Source organism: Pelodiscus sinensis, chromosome 6, assembly GCF_049634645.1.
Source record: "Pelodiscus sinensis isolate JC-2024 chromosome 6, ASM4963464v1, whole genome shotgun sequence".
NCBI classification, from domain to species: Eukaryota; Metazoa; Chordata; order Testudines; family Trionychidae; genus Pelodiscus; species Pelodiscus sinensis.
In genome coordinates this window covers 126684630-126706974 of record NC_134716.1, presented here as the reverse complement: position 1 = coordinate 126706974, position 22345 = coordinate 126684630, and the positions used below count along the sequence as shown (strand labels likewise).

General features: G+C 41.8%; 1 protein-coding gene across 3 annotated transcripts in view; it reads left to right on the top strand.

Annotated features, from left to right (window-relative positions):
• Positions 1 to 22345, top strand: part of KIF24 (kinesin family member 24) — a 42498-nt gene that overhangs the window by 1055 nt on the left and 19098 nt on the right. The window contains exons 2-7 of one of the 3 annotated variants that reach the window (XM_075932789.1): positions 1138 to 1236; positions 10270 to 10909; positions 15794 to 15983; positions 18057 to 18154; positions 19648 to 19863; positions 21492 to 21579. In XM_075932789.1, coding sequence (XP_075788904.1) covers positions 1218 to 1236; positions 10270 to 10909; positions 15794 to 15983; positions 18057 to 18154; positions 19648 to 19863; positions 21492 to 21579 — 1251 coding nt within the window. In that variant the 5' untranslated portion in view covers positions 1138 to 1217. Of the gene's footprint in view, positions 1 to 1137; positions 1237 to 9765; positions 9989 to 10269; positions 10910 to 15793; positions 15984 to 18056; positions 18155 to 19647; positions 19864 to 21491; positions 21580 to 22345 lie in introns of those variants that run through there. The other 2 variants (XM_006122984.4, XM_075932788.1) reach the window with 2 other exon arrangements.

Here is a 22345-nt window from a genome sequence, read left to right as displayed (position 1 = left end):
CTGGGGGCAGGCTCTGGGAGGGAGTCTGGGGGCAGGCTCTGGGAGGGAGGTGGGGGGCAGGGGGAGTCTGGGGGGCAGGCTCTGGGAGGGAGTCTGGGGGCAGGGGGAGTCTGGGGGCAGGCTCTGGGAGGGAGTCTGGGGGCAGGCTCTGGGAGGGAGCTGGGGGGCAGGGGAGAGTCTGGGGGACAGGCGCTGGGAGGGAGTTGGGGGCAGGGGGAGTCTGGGGGCAGGCTCTGGGAGGGAGTCTGGGGGCAGGTGGGAGTCTCAGGTGCAGGTGGGAGTCTGGGAGCAGGCTCTGGGAGAAAGTTGGGGTGCAGGTGGGAGTCTGGGGGACAGGTGCTGGGAGGGAGTTGGGGTGCAGGTGGGAGTCTGGAGGCAGGCTCTGGGAGGAAGTTGGGGGGCAGGGGGAAGTCTGGGGGGCAGACTGGGCAGAAGTTGGGGTGCAGGGGGAGTCTGGGGCCAGGAGCTGGGAGGGAGTTGGGGGGCAGGTGAGAGTGGGGGGCAGGTGCTGGGAGGGAGTTGGGGTGCAGGGGGGAGTCTGGGACCAAGTGCTGGGAGGGAGTCAGTGTGCAGGTGGGAGTCTGGGGGTTTGGGGTGCAGCTGGGAGCCTGGGGGGCAGGTGCTGGGAGGGAGTTTGGGTGCAGGTAGACATCAGGGAGCAAGTGCTGGGTGCAGGCTCCATCTGGGACAGGGTATTGGCTTGCAAGAGAGGGTTTGGGTGCACTGGTGCTCATACAGTAGAGAATGAAGTGAGATACATCCAGATAATCCTGGCAAGTGATCCCCTCTACACTGATCTGAGCACAGCCACAAATGTGACAGTCCCAGCATACATTGCCTCATTCTCATTTGAACACTGGTGTTGAGAAAATGGATTCTAGTGGGCACAAACTCATCATGATTCAAGGGCCACCAGAGAGCTGCCAGGTGTCTTTGGGAAGTACCCTATCTTGGCTCTCAGCCAATTAATCTCATCAGGTCCTCCACCTTCTCTCACTGTGAATATTGTCCTGTGGACACAGGATCTCAACATTGCCCACAGAGATGATGGGTACCAGTGGGCACTGCCCCATCTCAGTCTGAGCTTTGCCTGAGAGGTGACCAGTCCTTATGGATGTTGCCCATTGTCTGTTGCAGTTTGAGTGTCACCAAGGATGTAACTGGACCCAGCATGGAATGTTCTGCCTCGGTCCCCTTGGTTACCCTGACCTTGTATTATGGCTCCTGCAATCTCAGGTGGGCTGCCACCTCTCATAACTATTAAGAAAACCAGGTTGGCTGTAATTTGTTCTACTTTATGCAAATGAGGTCAGACCCATGGATTCCTTCCAAATTATGAATATGACACCTAGCACGGGCCAGTTGCCTACTCAGATTTATATTCAGCTCATCATGACAAAATGCTTATTTAGATTGTGAATACTTTGGGGTAGGCGATGTCTCTCTTTCTTCTGTTTAGGCCAGGCTGGAGACCCTAAGGCCTGGGGGGCCAAATCTGGCCACTGATTTGCCTGGATTCTGCCCCGAAGACTCAGAGCTCCCCCACCTCCAGCATTGGGGAGCCCACACTGGAGCTCCAGCCCCTTGGCTCCCCTGCAGGGCTGGAGCGCAAGCACCAGCTCTCCATTGCGAGGAGAGACGGGAACCCCAAGTCGCATGGTCCGGAGACAGGCAAGTCAGAGCTGGATCTGAACCATAGGCTGTGCCTGATGGGGAACAAGGAAGCAGCTCTCTGCGTCGTCTTTCCTCCTCCCCGCGGATGGTGCAGCAAAGCACTTCCTGGAGGCTTTTCCCTCACCGCTTCAATTGGCTGTTATCATGGCTAATAGGAGCAGCAGGGGGTCATGCCTGGGAACAGTGGGGGACACAGAGCCACGTGCATCCCCGGGGAGCTGTGCCAAGTAAGCACCCCGCATGGCCCAGATCCTGTACCCTCACCCTGCTCCTGCACTCTACCTCCTGCCCAGACTCCATCCTCAAGCCTTCTTCCTGGCAATCCCCTCTCATACCCTGAACCCCGCATTTTTGGCCCCAACCCAAAGCCTAGGAGTGAACCACAAAATCTACTAGCTCAGCCCCCACCCGCAAAGGCTCTGGTGTGCGAGGTGAATGAGGGGACGTGTATTTCTGCTTCTTAGTTGGGGGGCCACGTCAGTGAGGTGTGGATTTTTTTCTTTGCTTCTCACTTTTGTGTGGCCTCCGATTTATTTTTCTGTCGGTCATTGGCTCCCAACCCAAAAGGTTCCCCACCCTTGGTTTAGGCAATACCTGGCACAATGGAGTCCTGGTCCATGGTAGGCTGTGAGGCACCACAATAGTATAAATTAGAACAATAATAATAAGTAGGAATAATAATAGAGATAAAAGGTTTTTTGCCTCCATGCATCTGGCCCACGGATACACACCCAGGAATCACTGAAATGAAGCTTGCTGACGGGAGAGGCCCAGTAGATGTTGGAAATAAATCTACTTCTGTGGCCCACACCAAGTCTGAGTGCCTGGCCCTTTCTCTTTGAGTGCATTTGTGGTAGTGACCTGAACATGTACCTCTCTGAAAACCATATGCCCTCTTTCCCATTCGCTCTGTAAGAGCACATTGTAAGGAGATGAACTGCTCATAACTGTGTGACCGAGAACAACTACATGTCAAAGCCTAAACGGAGTCTAATTTTTCTTCTCCATTGAGCTGGAAAATCTAAGCAATTGGTGAATGTGGGGGCTTTTGAGTTAGGGAAACTATAAATACAGAGGAAGCTGGTTGCCATGAGACTTAACCCAGTAAACACATACACAGAGTGAACAGATAACTATAAACATACAGCAACTTGTTCTTATGTAGTTACAAAATGAAACAAATATTCAAAACCATTTGGAAGAGTTGCCTATAAGAGGAGATCAGGCACAATTTTCAAATAATCAGCATCCTAATATAACTCACAGATTATTTTTCATTAGCATGTGGTTAAATATTAGACATTTCCCATCTCCATTCAGCTGTTGTTTTAAGCAGTTGTTGAGTATCAGCTGTGGAATGGAGTCTCTTCTGCTGAGGTCATCAGCCTATAATTAATATGAGAGAGTGATTATAATAATTAGCAGACTTTTAAAAGTTTAAAAAACCCTAAAATTATTTCAAAAGAAAAAAATTAGTGTTTGGTAGTAGTTCTTCAATCCATTTCAGATCACACTTCAGTTAGTAGTAGTCCATTTACCAGATGGGGGCGTGATCGTTAATATATAAGTAACGTAAGAATCAGAAACTGCTCTGCTCCTCTTCCAAATGCTTGTCTCATACTTGAATCTGTAAGCAGTTGTCCTTTTCCAGTGTTCAGCTTTCTTCCCTGTGTCTTAAAAATGGGCTTGTGTAATTCTTGTTCCAGCAGTAAGTCAGCAGTATATAAGTACACAGTGAATTACTCTGCTTTGGTAAATATTTTGTAGCTACAAATCCCATAACTAATTCATGGACAATTGTGGTTGTATTACTGTTACCCCATTCCCTTTCACATTTTTGCACCTGTTTGTTTCTCCTGCCCCCCCTCTCCCCCCCACACACACCTGTTGCATTCACTGTAGTTGTGAGCTCTTTGGTAGAGGTACTGTTTTTTACTATAGGTACAGTGGGTAGCACAATAGAGCCTTGCCATAAATGGCACCCCCTTGTGATGTAATACAGATAATAATGATAGGCAGCTACAAAGGGTCAGAGAAGTGTAAAATATCTTGCAGAGTGTTGTGCGATAATGCAGTTGCTCAGTGGTGCGCAAACTTTTCCAGTTAAACTCTCCCTTACCAATAATGGAATTTGTCTGTACCCCACCCCTCTTCCCATTACTGCACAATGAAGGCTTCCTCAGCAGTTGAGCTTGGGCTGAGGGTGGATCTGGGGGTAGACTTGGGGATGGGAGAGGAGCTGGGGCTAGTGGTGGGGCTGGTCTGTGGGTGGAACAGAGGGGAGGAGTGGGGCTGGGGATGGGTCTGGCATGAAGGTGGAGCTAGGCCGGGAGAGAAAGCAGGAGAGAGAGGCTGAATGAGGTCAGAGACAGAGCTGGTCTGGAGGCAGTGGGGGGCTGGAAGCGTGGCACTCCCTTTCTGCCCCTGTGGGGACTGGCATGGGCCCTTGCAAATGTCTCTCTGACATTCCTCTGAGCCCCTGTAAGTATCCCTCACACTTGCCTTTCACCTCTAGAATCCAGAGTTCATATTCAGCCTTGGGCCACAGCTAAAAATCAGTTTGGAGTTCAAATAAGCTAGAGATGGAGTAAGATCTATGAGGTAATATAGTTTATCTCCAGTCTGGCACCCTAGGCTAGTGCAGAATTGTCTGGCTAGATTGGTCTCATTCTAGTCCCCTATTTATACACATCATAAAACCACCAAGAACTTTGGCATAATTGGTAGTCAGTGCTTGGAGGTTCAGGGCTGGAGTAGTATTGTTGTAGATGACAAGTGAGATGTGTTGCTAGAACTGTGATCTGGAGTGGTAATATGCATAGGACGTGCATGTTCTGTCTCTCCTAGTTCCTCACTTTCATGAGCCAAGAATACTGCAGTGATAGACATCATGGTAAACAAGGTGCTCTCATGGTGTAGGACAGGGGTCTCCAAACTACGGCCCGCGGGCCGGATGCGGCCCGCGAGGCCCTCTCATCCGGCCCGTGGAGACCTTTTGGCATCCAGGAAACAATTTCACCATTCACACTAATACAGGTGTTCATGTGTAGTGTATCAATGTGTTATTAAATAATAACTGAATAAAATAATATTAAATAAATAATTAAAAACAACATCCATGTTTTGATTGTTTTTTATTTGGACCTCAAGTGTGTAGTCGGCCCCCGAACTGCTGTTTGATAGTTAATGCGGCCCTCGGGCTGAAAAGTTTGGAGACCCCTGGTGTAGGACATAGATCACCAACTATTAGTTCACCTTGTCTGACATCAGCTAAAATCACCACGAGTAAAACATTAACAATTAAACTAGGCATGTTAAATGGCATTTAATCAGCTAATTGACTAGTCAGTGGAATTTCCATTGACTAGTCGATTAGTTGATGGGAGGGGACGGGGACTGCAGACCCCGGGAGCTAACCCCACTGTGGCTCTGCCTTTTAAATGTATTAAGAGCTAGACTCTTAATACATTTAAAAAGCTGAAGTGCAGAGGGGGCAAGCTGGGAATCAACTAGCCTGGCTCCCACCCTGTCCCCTGCTACACCTCTGCCTCCCTTGCTCCCCTGCAAAGACGGTGCTGGGAGGGAACCGGCTTTTAAGCGGGCTGTCCCCAGCACTAGCTCCCGCTTCCCCCCTTGTTGCATGTCTCTGATAGAGGCAGCAAGAGGAGGGGAAAGCGACTAGTCGAGTCACTAGTCGACTATGCGATAAGCATATGCTTATCGCATAGTCGACTAGTCGCTTACATCCCTAAATTAAACTGTCATTAAGATTTAGAGAGACAAGGTGACAAGGTGAGTGAAATGTTATCTTTTATTTGACCAGTTTCTGTTGGTGAAAGAGAGAGGCTTTCTAATACCTTGGGATCGACATAGCTAGCACAACATGTTATACGTTAATCTTTAGAGTTAATGCCCCACTGACTTGAAGGCAGACATTTCATGCTTCCCTTCCATCTGTTGATTTGAAAGGCATTGTTGCATTGGTTCGCATTTTTATAGTTGTCACCATTTTATACCTCCATTTCCTTATGCCTGGCCTGGGAATAAAGATACTTTGGTTTGTAAAGTACTTTGAGAGCTGTGGATGGAAAGGACTATAAGAGCTAATTTATTAGTATGCTTATTTTTAGAAACATTTTAAAATAATGGCTCTGATCCTAGACCATAGTTTTGGGGCAAGAGGTGGATTGTCTAGCAAATTCCCTGGATTCAGAAGGTACAAAGTTTCCATTGGCATCCACTGCTGTTGTTCAGCTTTTCTCTATCTGTATGTCTATTTTTCCAAAAGCAAAAATCTAATGCCACACACTGGAATTCTTTTCTGATGACAAACCTTTTATGATGTGATCTTATGGTTAGGAGGCCACGATGATGTAAAACTAAAGAATTGTTACATCGTTATTTATCTGTTGTTTCATATATATGTATATGAGCTGTCTGTTCATAAGAACGTCCATACAGGGTCAGACCAAAAGTTCATCTAGCCCAGTATTCTGTCTGCCGACAGTGGCCAACACAAATGCCCCAGAGGGAGGGAACACAACAAGTAATCCTCACCGTGATCCCTCTCCTGTCATCCATTTCCAGACAAACAGAGGCTAGGGACACCATTCCTACCCATCCTGGCTAATAGCCATTGATGGACCTAACCTCCATGAAGTTATACTTGCACTGTTCAAGCAAGTATAACAGGCACAGAATTGTCTGAAGATTAGTTCTTAGTATAAGAAAGCATGTAGCACTTTACACTACTCCTTTGCATCTAGGTTATGATTATATTGCTTTTCAAATTATATGTATTGGCACTGAAATGAGGCCCAGTAGTTACTGGCACACACCCTTGCGTTCTGTGTGTGTAACATGTTACCCAAGGACATTCCAGCAAGCCCCTTATATACCCAAATGCCATGATATTTTTAATGACATACACAATAGTCAGACCGTCCCTTTTTAACATCTTGTCTGAAAGACCCCAAAATATAGAAAGCAAATTGCATGGAACTCATCTTACCGTTCATGTAAGGATAACAGGCTGAGCTGTCTCTAAGCTAGAGATCCTAGGTGTTTCAAATCTGAGACTTAGATGAGTCAATAACTATTCCTCTGTCAGGCTGCATGTATATTAATATCTAGAGTGTAGTAGGTAACAGACATAATGTACTTCATTTTTTTGGTATGACAGGCCTGCTTCAGTGTCCAAAGGACTGTCACTTTGCATGAGAAGAATGTGAGCATTACAAAACAGCTGAATCTTTGTGCCATCTATGAACTGCAGAGTTGCAAAGCGCCCGGTGTTTCTATGAAGAATAAACATCTATCAAATGGAGTGACAAATTGCTCCCTTTACCTAATATGGCTTGAGCTTATAAATATGTTTCCGTAAAGAACTCTGCTTGCACAGAACCAGATCCCCCTTTTCCAAAATGTATGTCATGGTCAAGTGTTTTAACAGCTCCTGGATTTGTGGCTCAGTCCTGTTCCCCCTGAAACTAACAGAGTTGTGCCTTTGACTTCATTTGGCAGCAAGATCAAGCTTTGATATTAAACTATTGTAATGAAGTATGTTTTAGATTTTTGCTTGAGAGAATATCATTGCCTCGTGTACAAAATGAATGTACTTGCACCCTGATAAAAGTTCAGAATTGATTGATGATTATTTATGATAGGAGAATTAGGGTAGTTTTCTTCCCCAGCAGATGGCACTGGAGCTAAGAATGTAGTGTTTCTGGAAACATGTAAATCACTGGGCTTGCCCACCACAAGAAATGGACAAAAAGCAATTTTCTTGAAGAATTGAATTTAAAAAAAAAATAATACTCTTTTTGCTGCCTAAAAATACTACATATATTAAATTATCCTTTTGTGGGGAAGAGCCATTCAATATTTTGTGCACTTAATCATGGAATATCTCTATATAAATATTAGGTATGTTAGTGTGTAGTTGTTTACACAATTAACCAATAAGCCTGGGCTTTTTGGTTAATCCTAATGACCAGGGCTCAACAAATCGCTATATCTACTCGCCCGTGGCGAGTAGATTTCAGCCGGTCAGCCCGGTCACTGGCGCTGCGCGCATGCGCAGCACCGGTCTGGCGCATGCGTGGTGCGGGGCTGGCAAGTAGATCTTGCCGTGGTTCGTCGAGCCCTGCTAATGACTATACCCCACCACTTGCTGCCTCTGTATCAGAGGCAGCAACAAGGCTATGGGAGCTGGCTCCCTGAGCCTGCTAGCTCTCATGTCGTTCCCCCCGTCCCCTCCACTCTGCTGCCTCTGATAAGAGGCAGCAGCGCAGGGGGGTATCCACAAGGCAGCAGCTCAAGTAGCAGGAATGAGCGGGTGCTCGGAGGAGCCAGGTTAAAAGCACTAGCTCTTGCAGAGCTGCCTGCCTCTGATAGAAAGGCAGATATAAAGTGGTGGGGGGGGGGGCGGCAGGCAAGAGTCTGTACACATGGGAAGCTGCTTTCAAGGTGGCTCCCCATGCATATTGACTCCCATGGAGCCACCTGCCCCTTGTACTGCTGCCTCTTTATCGCTGGCTCCCCGTGAGCACCAGCTCCTGCCTGCCCTCCCTGCCTGCATGTAAATGTGTAACCACTTAAAAATCCAGTGGTTACACATTTACAAAAATACACATTACTTAATATGCCTAATAAATACCATGATTTTTTATAGAATCTTGGAATTTAAAACTCTTAAATTCTGTACCCAGGGCAGTCTGCCTATTTTCCCTTCTTCTTCCACTCTCTATAAAACTGAACCTAGTTCAGTTATATGGGAGTAAATATTGTAACTGTTTGTTGTGCTGTTGTTGCTGTGCTTGTGTTTAATATTCTATATATTATAAAGATGGTAAATCTAATCTAGGACATAATCCTGCACTGGCCGAAAGGGGAATGGACAACATGGGATGTAACAGTTCATTTCCTTCTTAAACCTCTGTGATGCTTGGCATCTGAAATTAGTTTGCCAGCCCTGTGCTCCATTTATGCTTTTCATCACACAGACACAGTCATCTGTACCAGTAAGTGGGATCCTAACTGGAATTACTGTTCAAACATGTCGGCTGGGACAATGATGTCTTAAGTCTTCTCCCATTGACTTCAAAATACAGTAGTAGAGTTAGCAGAATGCTGAGTGCTTTTGAACTTCCCACCCATACTGTATGTGGTGGCTAGACTACTTGAGCTATTGGATTTCTCACAACTTTTAATTCTCTATTCATTTTTCCCCGCGGGAACTAATAGCACTCTATCTTTACTTGGCATTTCCCACAGAAGTATTGATTAGGACTCACTAATTAACAGTGGTTTTGCCTTCAAGCTTGATAAGTTTTATTGCTCAGCCACTGGAAATTTTATTCTGGTTGATCCTTCTTTTTAAATCAGACTCCTGCTTCTAAGTCTAATGAGGCTTTTAATTTTCTGTAATATCCTATTCAGTGAGCATATTATTAGACAGAAGGTATATTTTTATTAGACAGACATAGTTTGCCATTGATTTTTAATGATAGCAGATGAAGATTTGGTTTGTTTTTTCCAGAAAATTTATATTCTTAAGCAATATATTACTGTGGAAATGAATGTAATCAGCATTACTAGAAGAAAAAGGCTTTTAGTAACATGCAATTTCTTATTTGTAGGATGATGTTTTCAATCAAAAGTCTTTAGTCAGGATTGATGCCCCATTGATTTTAGATATATTTTCACATATTCTATAGACAAAGGATATAAGTAGTGTTAGCATTTGTTTATCTTATAAAACAAATATGAATTTTTGAAGACATTAATCATGCTAGAAATAATTAAATACACAATACACCATGGTAGGAAGACAGAGGTTTGAGAACTGAGAATTATTTTCAGTGAATTAAACTACAATTCTGGATATTTTTTGAATATTTCCAGAAAACTTGAGTATGGAGTTCCAATAACTTACATAGATTTGGAGAAGTACAATACATTTGATGAATAATACATTTCCATCAAATACATCTGAGAAAATCCACATGGTACACAGGAAATCTAAATTTAAAAAAGAAAGCATGTAACTATACCTATGCTCTAGCGTGTGTATGTATTCTATATATAATCCACATAATATAATAATCCTTTTCCTTTCTGGCTGAACTTTAAATGTGTCTTTATCCATTTCTTATACTTTTGTTAATTAACCGTGGATATCAGTAAGACCACATGCCTAGACATTAAGTTGAGTATCTAAAATTAGGCATGTTACATTCTGTAGTTGGTGGACTGGGTTTCAATACTCTGGTATTCATTGAGGAGACACCACAAGCACAGGGAGACTGCAGCAGTAAGTGACTGTAGATACATGTATATCTCTAGATGCAGGGTTTTTTTGTATGTATAGAAATAATTTGCTTGCCCTTTATTTGGTGTGTTTTTTCCATTTACTACATTTCAAAATGTTAGTCAGTCCAATCTGGCAGCCTGGATTTTAACTTATGCCTATCCTAATTGTAGATAATAACATCTATAGATAGGTAGAGAAAAGCTGTTTTTTCCCTTCGTTATCTTTGTCAGTTTCGACAGTTTTGTATGGGTCTAATGTTTCTTTTGTTTGATTTCTAATAGAGCTTAAAACGAAGATGGCATCGTATCTGTATGAATGCCTTTGTGAGGCAGAACTTGAAAAATATTATCCTCAGTTTGTTGCTCTTGGTCTTCAGAGGATAGATGAACTAGCCAAGATTGCCATGAAAGATTATACCAAACTAGGGGTCCATAACATGAATGATCGCAAACGCCTCTTTCAGCTCATTAGAATTATCAAAATTATGCAGGAAGAAGAAGAAAGAGTAGACATGACCAAACAAGATTTGCAACCATGTGACCTCTATGTCCAACCTCAGGTGACCAGGGCAGGTCCTCGTAGACAGCTACGTTTTGAGTCTCTCTTTGAGAAAAAGGATGGAACAATTAAAGACTGTGAACTTGCATTGCACAGTTTGCCTGAGATTTGTGCTAATGAAGAGAAGGAAAGTTTGGTGGAAATGTTAGGACATGTTCTGCCAGAGGACTCCAAGGACAATAAAATAACCAGAAGAGACATCCTGAATGCTCCAGGAATGTGCACGCAAAATGAACTGGGCTGTCCTACAACATATTCCTCAAATAATATTGCCCCTCTGTTGGGAGATTCTGAAGCTTCCGTCATACAAAGAGTAACTCATATTTCCGGATATAATTATGGACTACCTCATTCTTGTGTCAGGTAATAACCATTAACTTTTATTTCACTATGTTTGGAGTCAATTGATAAGGTTAATCACTTCTTTAGGAGTTTGAAAAAGAAGCTTCTTCATAATTCTAAAGGAGCATTATGTATAACTAGAAACAAACAATGTACAACTTCTGCAAGGGTGATGTAAAATCCTGGGGAGAAGGAAACATTTACTAACACATGGGACTTTCCAACATGGGTGGAAGGATTCAATTCAATTCACCAGCTACTGTTTACTGGAATTGGTTAAGAATAAGCTTTAGTATCTTTCAATGCTTATGCTTTTGTTTTGCATTTCTTCTGGTCAGTTTCTGATATTTTTCAGTATAAACCATCTTACATAATTAACTGTTTTTCACAAAATATTGCACTCCAGGCTGATATCAAATTGTCACAAGTTTTCCCTAAAAAAAGCGACCTACATTACAGTGGATATAGTTTTTGGTAAAAGAGCTCCCAAGCTATCACTTTTAAAAGACACTGAATAAATGTAATGTTTATGAAAATAAGAACTAGTTGTATTTGCTTAGGCTGGGCAGAGTGCAGGTAAGTACTGTATAAACATCACTAGCATGGAGACCTGCTGATGAACTTCCCTGCTGAACTGCAGCACTCCCAAGTTAATTCTTATCCTGCTCAGCAAGTACACCACTGTACTAAGTTACGGACCATCTCCCCTCTGTTTCAATCTAGAGAATTTCTTGAGCCTTGGACATTTTATGATGTGAATAGATAAGACTAGAGGAAACCAACAAAGTCATTTTCATTTGTGAACTAAATTAGAATTTGAAGCAGAGTTTCTAGAGGTGAATACGGACTGCATATATTGCCTCTGTATGACCCAAAGACAATTGCATTCTACAGGAAATACAGCTGAAAACTTGTTAGCATTTTCTTATATTTGCTTGGACTATTTCCATGCACACAAATCCATGTTAAGCCCAAAAGCACTATTTTATAGCCTAGATAATGTTTTTGAAAATATTTTTATGGGCTTGGTAAATTCTACAATGACATGATGTTTATAAGCCACCCAAGACTAAATTGCTGTCAAAAGCTAGTTTTATAACTGTACTTCTGAAAAATGATGTGAAATGTACTTTGGCATGGAGAATTTTTAATCCACATCATATTTGAATCTATTTTTCTTATAAACGGGTTTTATAAATAGAAAATTACATAATATACATTATCAGTTGTATTACTACGCAGTATTTAGACGCCTAAGTCAAAGATTAGGATCACATTGTTCTAGGTGTTACACGAACACAGAACAAAAAGACAAAAAGAGTTTATAGTCCGAGACAAGAGGCAACAGATGGATATATAGAGAGAAGAGTCTAAGGAAACAATGAGACAATATAGATCAGCATAGCAAGCAGTGGAATCAGTACAACAGCAGCCTAAACATTAAGAGTTTTAAGGAGGGATGAAAGGTGAATAATGAGGTTGCTTTGTGGATATTTATGGGAAGCTCCTCCTAAAGGTAAGGAGCATCATGACAGAAAGCTCAGAGATACTGGTTTGAAAATCTAATAATGGTTGATAGAAGCTGGCATCTTGGGCCAAACAGAAGTGGGAGTTGACATTTTGATAGTGAATGAGAGAGAATAGGTTGGATGGGGCTAGATAGTGAAAGCAAATAATATTACATTCTCAGCTATCATTCTCAGTTCAGCTACTGTAGAATGATGTCATAAAACTAAGGATACAGAAACATAAATAGCTCTTGTTACCATGTTTTACTATGTGTTTCGCTTACTCATAGCAAATAATTTGATGTTAATGATAGTAGAGAGGGTCATTTGTAAGCTTCTGCCCTTATCGCCTCAGCCAGGTTCCAAATTACCTCTCTTCTTTTGAAAATAATATAAAATATAGCTCTGTGTTCTCAGGTGGCATAATTATTTGTTTAGATTTCCTATAAAGCTGTCTTAAATGCCAAGTGTAGTTTAGAGCATGGAATTAAAACGGATATTTTGATCTGGTACAAAATATATATAAATAATAAAATGTGTGTCTCAACAAGACAAATTCTAAAAATTCGTTCTCTAACATCAATAAGGTTTTCATTGAAGCTTCAGGCACACCTTTTCACCAACCCCTCACTACTTCTCCTTACTTCCTGACTGCCTAGGAAAAGCCAAGGAGAAGAGGCTCTGACTCCTTCATTCTGTTCTGACATTCATCAAATCCAGGTTCCAGTGAAATGAGCTGGGAAGAAAGTTCCAGAATCGGTGACCCTTCACTGAGAAAATCTGGCCCCTATCATTATCCTGCTTAGGGCAGGAGGGGGACTTTCTCTAAAGCATATCACAATGATCTCAATTGCTATGTTCTCTCATAGGTTAAGAGGGTTTCAAAGGTGAAGAAGGTTCCATGCAAATATAGAGACTATAATCTGTATTCATGGGAGAAGTTCTTCTGAGATAGATTGTTGGGAATACATGTTTGACTAATAGCTATAGGATCAAGCCCTGTATTTGAATGGAATCATCTTTTCCCCTTGAGACAGCTGCTCTGAACATTTACCAGGAACTATAGTTAGATGAATCAAAACTGGAAATACAATAGCAGTGAAATAAACAAGCCTATGGTCCCAGTAAAAATGGAAGAACTGGTACAAATCCCCTTCTTTCATTGTTGTTTTTTATATACCAGAAGTCTAGCGCGTATATGCTTTAAAGTACAGGTTGAACCTCTCTCATCCGGCACCCTTGGGACCAGACCAGTTCCAAACGAGAGAGTTTTCTGAGCCACAGGGATTTAGTGTTTTCTAGCAGCATTATCAACACTTCTAACTGCTTACTGTACTTTTAGAAAACATTTAGGGGTAAATTAGAGCTAAATAACAGCACAGAACACAGAGCCAGGACTGGTGACTGTAAACAAACTTTATGGAGCCACAGAAAAATTGGCCACACCCATGAAAAGTGGTCATCTGGCTAACTAAAATCATTCTGGATGACAGATGTTTCTGGATAAGAGAGTTCTGGGTGAGAGAGGTGCAACTAGTAGTGCATTAACAGATTTTGAAAGAGCTTTCGTATATGAGGAAAGAAATTTTACTTTCAGGGAAGGCAAGGATTTGATTAAAGTGGTAGTTGATTCTAATTCACATTCTGAGCCAGGTGGAAAAGTGCTTGAAAATAGAAAATTGGAAATGACACGCTTTATTTTAATGACAGCATTGTATTTCAAGATGTTTTACACAGTAGTTAATCAGCTAGAGAAGAAATGATTTACTGTCTCCGAGGATGGTGGGAAGATTTGAAGGATTGACAGGCAGCACAAATGAACTTATATTCATTGTACTCCTCTCCTGCAGTCTTTGTTCTTCTTAGACTGAGCATTTCAAGTTACAATGTCTCATGATTGGTTTATGCAGCATCTAGCACATTGCGGGTGCTACTGTCCTACTACAACTAGTTATTTAAGAATTTAAGGGTCAGAGAAGTCTGAATTCTAGCAACACCATAAGGATGGTAATAGGCAGATTTACAGTCAAAGAAAATGTGGGAAGAAACAATCATCTATAATCAAGTTGGACTGAGATTTCTAGCCTTGGAATATAGGTTAAAGGTGAATTATGGAGTGTGAGAGAAATCAGAGGTGTGGGAGTAATAAGAAGTTTATGGTGTAGCTAGAAGCTGACAAAATAGTCACACAGACAGATGGAAAGGAAAAGGATCAGTGGGTATGTTGAAAAATATATAATGCTGGATGCCAACCACACAAGTTGTGTCCACATTTGAAATGGGCAGTCAGACAAAAAAAAAAGTGCTAATGGAAGAAGTTTGTGGTATTCCACTATGAAGGGAATAGTGGGAAGGTACATGCCTCTACCCAAATTGAAAAGGAATGGTTAGAAGACTAGGATTCAGAAAAAGAAGAGACTGCAAGAGCCATGGGATGCTTAATGGAAGTATTCAAGAAGGACAAAAGCAGATATTAATGAACACTGTGTAGAGATCTCTTGAGAGAGCTTGGTCTGTTATCACAAAGAATGTCATCTCCTGGGGAAGAATCTTATACAGAGTCCAAAGAAATTCCTGATGAGAACAAGCTCTAGAAAATGGAACTTTATGTTGCATTATTTTGGGTCATCGGTTTGTGGATACCTGAAGTTATGTTGGATCAGCAGTAGGCTCAGAGTTATAGGGAAAATATATATATATATATATATATATATAAATCAATGCTGTCACTTTAACAAAAGTACACAAAATAATTGCATCAAAATAATTGAAACTACAGAAACAGTCACGTTTATAATACCCAATTCTTGGAGATCTTGCAAAATGAGAGAAACAGCTGTCTTCACTGAATAGTAAGGGTACATCTACACTGCACCGTTATTTCAACATAGCTAGCGTTATTTTGAAATAACAATGTGAGCAGCTACACAGCCATTCCATAATTTTGAAATAATGGACAACTTATTCCAAAATCTGTATGCCTCATTCTATGAGAAATAACGCCTACTCCGAAATAGCTATTTCGAAATAAAGTGTGTGTAGATGCTCCACTGCTGCTATTTCGAAATAGTCCCTCACCAGGACCATTCTAAGTTATTCCTCCCCGGTGCCTCCTAGGGCTCTAAATCAAGACAGCATGTCTACATTAGGAAAGCCTGCCTTGGACTAATTTTGAGGCTTCCCTGTAGTATAGACACGCTGTTCCAAAATAAGCTATTTTGGAATAACTATTCTGGAATAGCTTATTTCGAAATAAGCGTGCAGTGTAGACATACCGTAACAGTTAACACTTGCGTTTATGGCCAAGTCCATGAATATTTTAAATTGTCTAGCATCCTTTTTTTTTTTTTTTTTTTTTTTTTTTTTTTCCAAACAAATTTGTGATTCTGTGTTCTAGATCTAATACCTTTGAGAAGGAGATGCCATGGACAGCGACTGACAAAATCCGAGTATGTGTCCGAAAACGCCCGCTGGGCCTGAGAGAGGAGCGGCGAGGGGAAGTTAATATCATCACAGTGGAAGATAAAGAAACTCTTCTTCTCCATGAGAAGAAGGAGGCAGTTGATCTTACCCAGTATGTTTTGCAGGTAATTTGTGCTCATTTTGCTCTTAGAACCTCTTTCCATTTAAAATACATAGTACAGGTTGGAACTTCCTGGTCCGGCACCCTGGGGACCTGATTGGTCCCGGATGAGGGATTTTACCAAACCAGTGGAGGTTATTTCTTGCCGCATTCCCTGCCCTGCCGCCCCACTGGGCTTCCCGGCTCTTCCAAGCAGCTCAATTGGGTCGCATGCTGGACTCCCACACCCTCTGTCCTGCATAATGCCAGGATCCCAAGGCCCCCTATCTCCCATAGTGTGCTAGGACTCTCTGATCCTGCAACATCTGACCACGGATGTTGCCAGACCAGAGAGTCCCAATTTATAGAAATGCAACCTGTAGTGTGCTTGTGGTGGAGTGACAGTGTAATGCATTAACAGTCCAGTATCAAATGAAAACAGGCTTGGGGTGTCAATAATGGAAATAGAAAAAAGATCTATCTTTCTTCTTCACATTAAGCACAAAAGTCTGTGTTCTTCTCTCACCCCCATATAAATCCATTGGAATCACTCCTGATTTACATCTATATGTGAGAGGAGAATTGAGTCTGAAAATTTAATTCCCAATAAATTGTTTTTAAACTATAATTTGCTCCCTGTCTACCTTGCTCCTTAAAACCTGAGCATTCCTTTTCTGAGGCTTGGATGCCAAAAGAGGATCCTTTGCCAAAAGCAGGGATAGAATGCTGTTGCCCGCTTGGTTCCCTGTTGCCACTTTCCACTGGACTTCAGCGCAGCAATTCTGTTTTCATGAGTCACACACACCCCTCTCCTTCTTTTCTAGTCTTCCCTCTCACTGCAGGCAAATACTTTACAAAGTGCAGTTCTCATTTGGTCTTTGTTCCTAAATCCTGGGCACCTTGTGCTGCCATAGTTCAAATTCTCATTCTGACTGACAGCACCAAGAACAGAACTGATTTCTAGAGAGCAGCAAGATATGCTGGCCTTACTGTGTGTTATTTTTATAATCCAAGGACTGGCAACACCTGTTCAGGGTCATAAAATTAACTTTGCTTACTTTCTCAGGCCCCATTCATATAACGCCTTGTACAGTCAGATACTTCCCCCTCAGTCTCCATGTAGGCGATCTTAGGCCTTTATATAGCAACTTTTGCCTTGGCAACTAAATGCTGGAATAAAGCTCCCCAATTAAATTATATTCTGGCAATACTATCAAAACAAATCTTGATATAAACCTCTGTAGTGCAAGTAGAAATATTACATAGCATTACTAAAACTGTTTTAGATTTGCATGTATGTTTGTATGGATCATTTATGCATACTTCATGTTGTCCTCAGTTCTGCAACACTTCTCTTTGAGATTGTCCAGCACTGTTTTGTTTGTACTATACTGAGGTATATTGTTATAGAAGCTGTCCCACTGGGACTTTCACTGAAGTGAGACAAGTGTCTTATAATGCTGTCCCAATAAGCAAAATATTAAAATCTGTAAGGGGCTGATCCAAACCCTGTTGAAATCAACAAATATCTTTTCATAGACTCCAGTGGGCTTTGGATCCGGCTGGCCCTACGTGCAGGAATTGTTCTCCTTCTCAGAGAGTAAAATCCAGTTTTGCATTCAAATACTTTGGTCCTCTCTAGCACATAGCATAGTACGTGTGTGGCATAGATACTGTAGATTACACTGGAATTGAAGATCATACCTGATTTTGATCCTGTCTGCTATATAATCATATTGTGTTGCTGTAGGTCAGTTCATTTTAGCAATAGATTAATTTTCTTTTTAAGTCACTCTCTTGCTTTTGTTTCTTATGGCTGCTATACATTCTGCTTGAAGATAAAGGTAGTGGTAGGAGACAGAATCTGCTCTTAATTTTCTCTTTGCATGTTTTGTTTCTTGGCGGGTTTTAGCTGCATGCTGCTAAAAAGTGAGTTTTACCTGGTCTCTCTGGACCCCCCCTTCAAAGCCTCCTGAAGTCAGTGGCAAGACTTCTGTTGACTTTAATTAGCATTGGTCCAGGGCCACAGCATGTGCTACACGTTATGGGGTAAATTCCTTTTTGTGTTTTTAAAAAAAAAATCACATTTATTTTTCAGCATGTTTTTTATTTTGATGAAGTCTTTGGGGAGGCATGTACCAATCAGGATGTGTATATGAAGACTGCTCATCCTCTCATACAGCACATTTTTAACGGGTAGGGTGCCATTAATTCCTTTTATCCTTTTCATTTTCATTTTTCATGTACGACTTTGGTTTGTAACTTTTAAGTTTTCTCTAAGAAACATTAATTTCACTTTTTCCACTCTATCCTGCTTTTTTGCAGTGTGTGTACAAAATATAGAAAAATGTCTGTGTATGCAATTTTGACAAGCTAAGGGCCTTAACCTGAAGTCCTTATTTAGGCAAAACTCCCCCTGTGTTTCATGGGAGATTTGTCTGCAGAAGGAGCGCACAGTCAGACACCAAGGCTTACTAGGGAGTAATTAGAATGAGAGATTTGCTCTAATTAGAATGAGAGATTTGGTGTCAGGATTCCAGGATCCCAATTCTCTGCTCTGTCGGACTTCCTTGTGATTTAGAGTAAGTCACACAGAACTCAGTTGTTCAGTTTGCCCATCCTTGAAAGGGAAATAAAAAACCTTCATGGGTCAGTTGTGAGAATGTTTGTAAAGCACTCTGAGATGTACTTATATAGCTCACAGTAATATAAAGGAATTGTAAACTTTTATCAATAACAAGAAAAATTAACCAGATGACACTTGGCGTGCGTCTTGATAACAAGTATCAGAGGGGTAGCCGTGTTAGTCTGAATCTGCAAAAGCGGCGAGGAGTCCTGTGGCACCTTATAGACTAATTGAAGTGTAGGAGCATAAGCTTTCGTGGGCATGCATCTGACGAAGTGGGTGTTTGCTCACGAAAGCTTATGCTCCTACACTTCAGTTAGTCTATAAGGTGCCACAGGACTGATAACAGAAAGCTTAATCAGTTGGGCAAGAATTCTACCTCCAGTCTTCTCATTGTGGGGTTTTCATGAATCAGGCGCTTGGGGGAAAGGGAAGGGAAATCTAAGAAGGGAGAGTAACCTGCTGGATAGTACAAGTTACAGATAATGAATTTGCATTTTATGGACTTTGTTCAGATAAGATTAAAGTGACACCCCCATAGATAAAACTACAGCAACTGACGTAAACAAACTTCAATGTGCAAAGTGTTGTGCTCGGTTTGTTACGCTTTTTTCATTGAATGGACCATGTTACTATAGGAGTAGCTTCATGGACAGCCTACTCCTTGCTTTCATAATCATGCAGACCCTCTCTCCTTCCATTCACAATCAATCCCTTCCCCCATTCATAATCCCATAACATCCCTATGGGAGCTACAATTGTTTACATGGAAAAGTAATACTGCAAAAGTATTTTAATGCATTTTTAGTTTCTTTTAATATGATTTATGCATCTGGAAACAAGGACAAGAGCCAGCACTGTGGTTCTACTCCACTCTCCAGCACGATTTGGGAATTTCTGATACAACGGATTATATTTTTCAGGATCCCAGAAGGATATGCATGATAAAGTCCCATCGCTGAGGATCAGCAGTATGTGTAGATGTTAATATTGTAGAATCTCTTTTAATAGATCTCCAATGCATTGGATGTGGTACTAAACATTTAAAAAAAAATCTTTACAGAGGCAACGCCACTTGCTTTGCATATGGACAGACAGGTGCTGGTAAGACCTACACTATGATAGGGAGTCACCAGAATCCAGGACTGTATGCACTGGCTGCTAAAGACATCTTTAGACAACTAGAGGCATCCCAATCAAGGAGAGAGCTCCATGTATGGATCAGTTTTTATGAGATCTACTGTGGACAGCTTTATGATCTGCTAAATGGAAGGAGAAGGTATTTAAATAAGACACATTTCTGTTAAAAAGGATGATAAATCAGTGTTATTTCATTATGTAGTTGGATTGCTCAATGGGAGTAGGCATGATAGAATCTCACCCTACATTTTGTAACATCAATAGATACACCCTCCTGTGTTTATTTCTACATGAATAAAATAAATGAAGCTAAGACACACATCTGAGATATGAGCTCTATATTATATGTGCTCCTCCAGGCTCCGCCTCTTGTGATGGATAGTGATAAGACAGTATCCTATGGCACAGTCACATTAGCTTTTCACTTTTCTTTAGCAAGATAACTGGAGACAGAACTGGAACTTTACACAGTCTAGGAGTAGTTGACTAGTACAGAGTAGTTGAAGATAAGCAGAATAAATTATTGATAGGTGTCCCATCAGGAAAAAATGCAAACTTCTCCTCAGTCTTCTTCCAACCCTGGAAGTGCAGAGGGACCCCCGACTCCCTAATATGGCTATTTACTAATCTCTTTTCTGAAGAGGGGTGTGACTTAGAATGTGGATATTAATAATTCTGTAGCAAAAGTGTCTGGGTGCTGTACAGTAGCACTAAACCCAAGGAAAATCAAAACAACTCAAGATGGTCAGGAGTAGAAGTCGTGAAATGTGATCTTCCTGATGCTGGAGCCAGCCTGAAACAAAAGCTGTAAGAGAGGTGTGATCTCTGAAATCTAAAGATGACAATTTAAATGCCATCGTTAATTATTTCAGTGCTGATCCATTTTAAAATGGAGGAGCATCCAGATAAAATTTAAATATATATATATAGAGAGAGAGCATGTGTGCATGCTATACCTATCTCATAGAGCTGGAAGGGACCTTGAGAGGTCATCAAGTCCAGTCTCCTGCCCTCACGGCAGGACCAAGTATCATCCCTGACTGATTTGTCCCAGATCCCTAAGTGGCCCCCTTGAGGATTGAATTCATAATCCTGGGTTTAGCAGGCCAGTGCTCAAACCACTGAGCTATCCCTCCCTCCAATGGTGCACTACCAATGACCCTTTAACAGTGAATTTTGAAAAATGAATTATACATCACAGATGGTATGTTAATGACAGCCTGAAGTGTAGCTTTGCTAATCATTCATCGCAGTTCTTCTCTAGAGCAGTGGTTTTCAAACTGTGGGGCCAGCTGCCACAGTGGGCAGAAAGGGAGTGCCACGCTTCCAGACCAGCACTGTTTCCAACCCTGTTCTGCCTCCAGGTCCAGCTCTGTCCTCACTCCATTTCCACCCCCAGACCAGCTCCAGCCACAGGTCCACTCTATCCCCTGCTCCAGCCTCAGCCCAGTCTGCCTTCATTTCCTGTATGTCCCCAGAGCACTTCTGTCTCTAATTCAAGTTCCTACCCCATTCCCAGTTACTTACTTACACACACACACACACACACACACACACACACTTCTGCCTTCACCCCAAGCTCCTCTGCTGAGAAGGCATTGGCTGTGCAGTCTTGGAGGGGGCACAGACAGATTCCATTACCGTTAAGTGGGCGGCGTGACTGAAAAAGTTTGAGTACCATTACATAGCACTGTGTAGGCAGAATCATTACTGTATAAAGCTGTCTTTAGAATTACCCTTTCTTACTAAACTCTGTTTCCACTGCAGACTTTTTGCAAGAGAAGATAGTAAGCATGTTGTACAAATAGTTGGCCTGCGTGAGATTCAAGTGGATGCTGTAGACCTATTATTAGAGGTAATTTGATGATCTATCCTTATTGTATCTTCTAAAGCCCCTGTTGTACTAACTCATCAAATGGGTTTTGGTGGAGTGGAGAAGGTCATTTCTGGCATATGCAGGTGTTGCTGTTCCAGATTGTGTAATGTGCACACTGGCATTCCATTCTTGGTTTCCAAAAGAGCAACAAAACAAGTTTGAACAGCTTGGTGGCCACAACAGAGCACTTTCAAAACTGCCTTTCATGAGCGTGTGTGCAGTTAAGTTACAATGACACACTTGGGGTTGTCACTTCAATAGCTACGCCTCAGGTGGAATCTTTGCCAGGAGGTTGAATGAAGCAGCCAAGAAATGGCAATATGCCAGCAAAACAAGCTTTGAAATACCTTAGAATAGTAAAAAAAAGCCATGTCCATATTTGCACAAGAGATTACTGCAGTAACCGTACATTACAAAAATAGATGCAAAAGGAAAATGGAAATAAATTTTTACAAACTGGCATGTACTGCCTTTGGCAAACAAGTCAAGACACAGATGGATGATCTGAAAACTTGACTTGTGCAATGTCCAATTTAAACTACTGTAAAATCTCAAGTATAATGCGCACCTATGCATAATGTGCACTTACCTTTTAAACATCAGAAACCCTGAATAAACTGAACTCTTATCTATAGCGCGCACCCCAACTTTGCCATATTTTGTCTTGCCTTTTTGTATTGCCGGGTAATCATGCATGAGCGCACAAGTATATAGTGCGCGGTGTTCCATGCTCTCTTTGGGATGC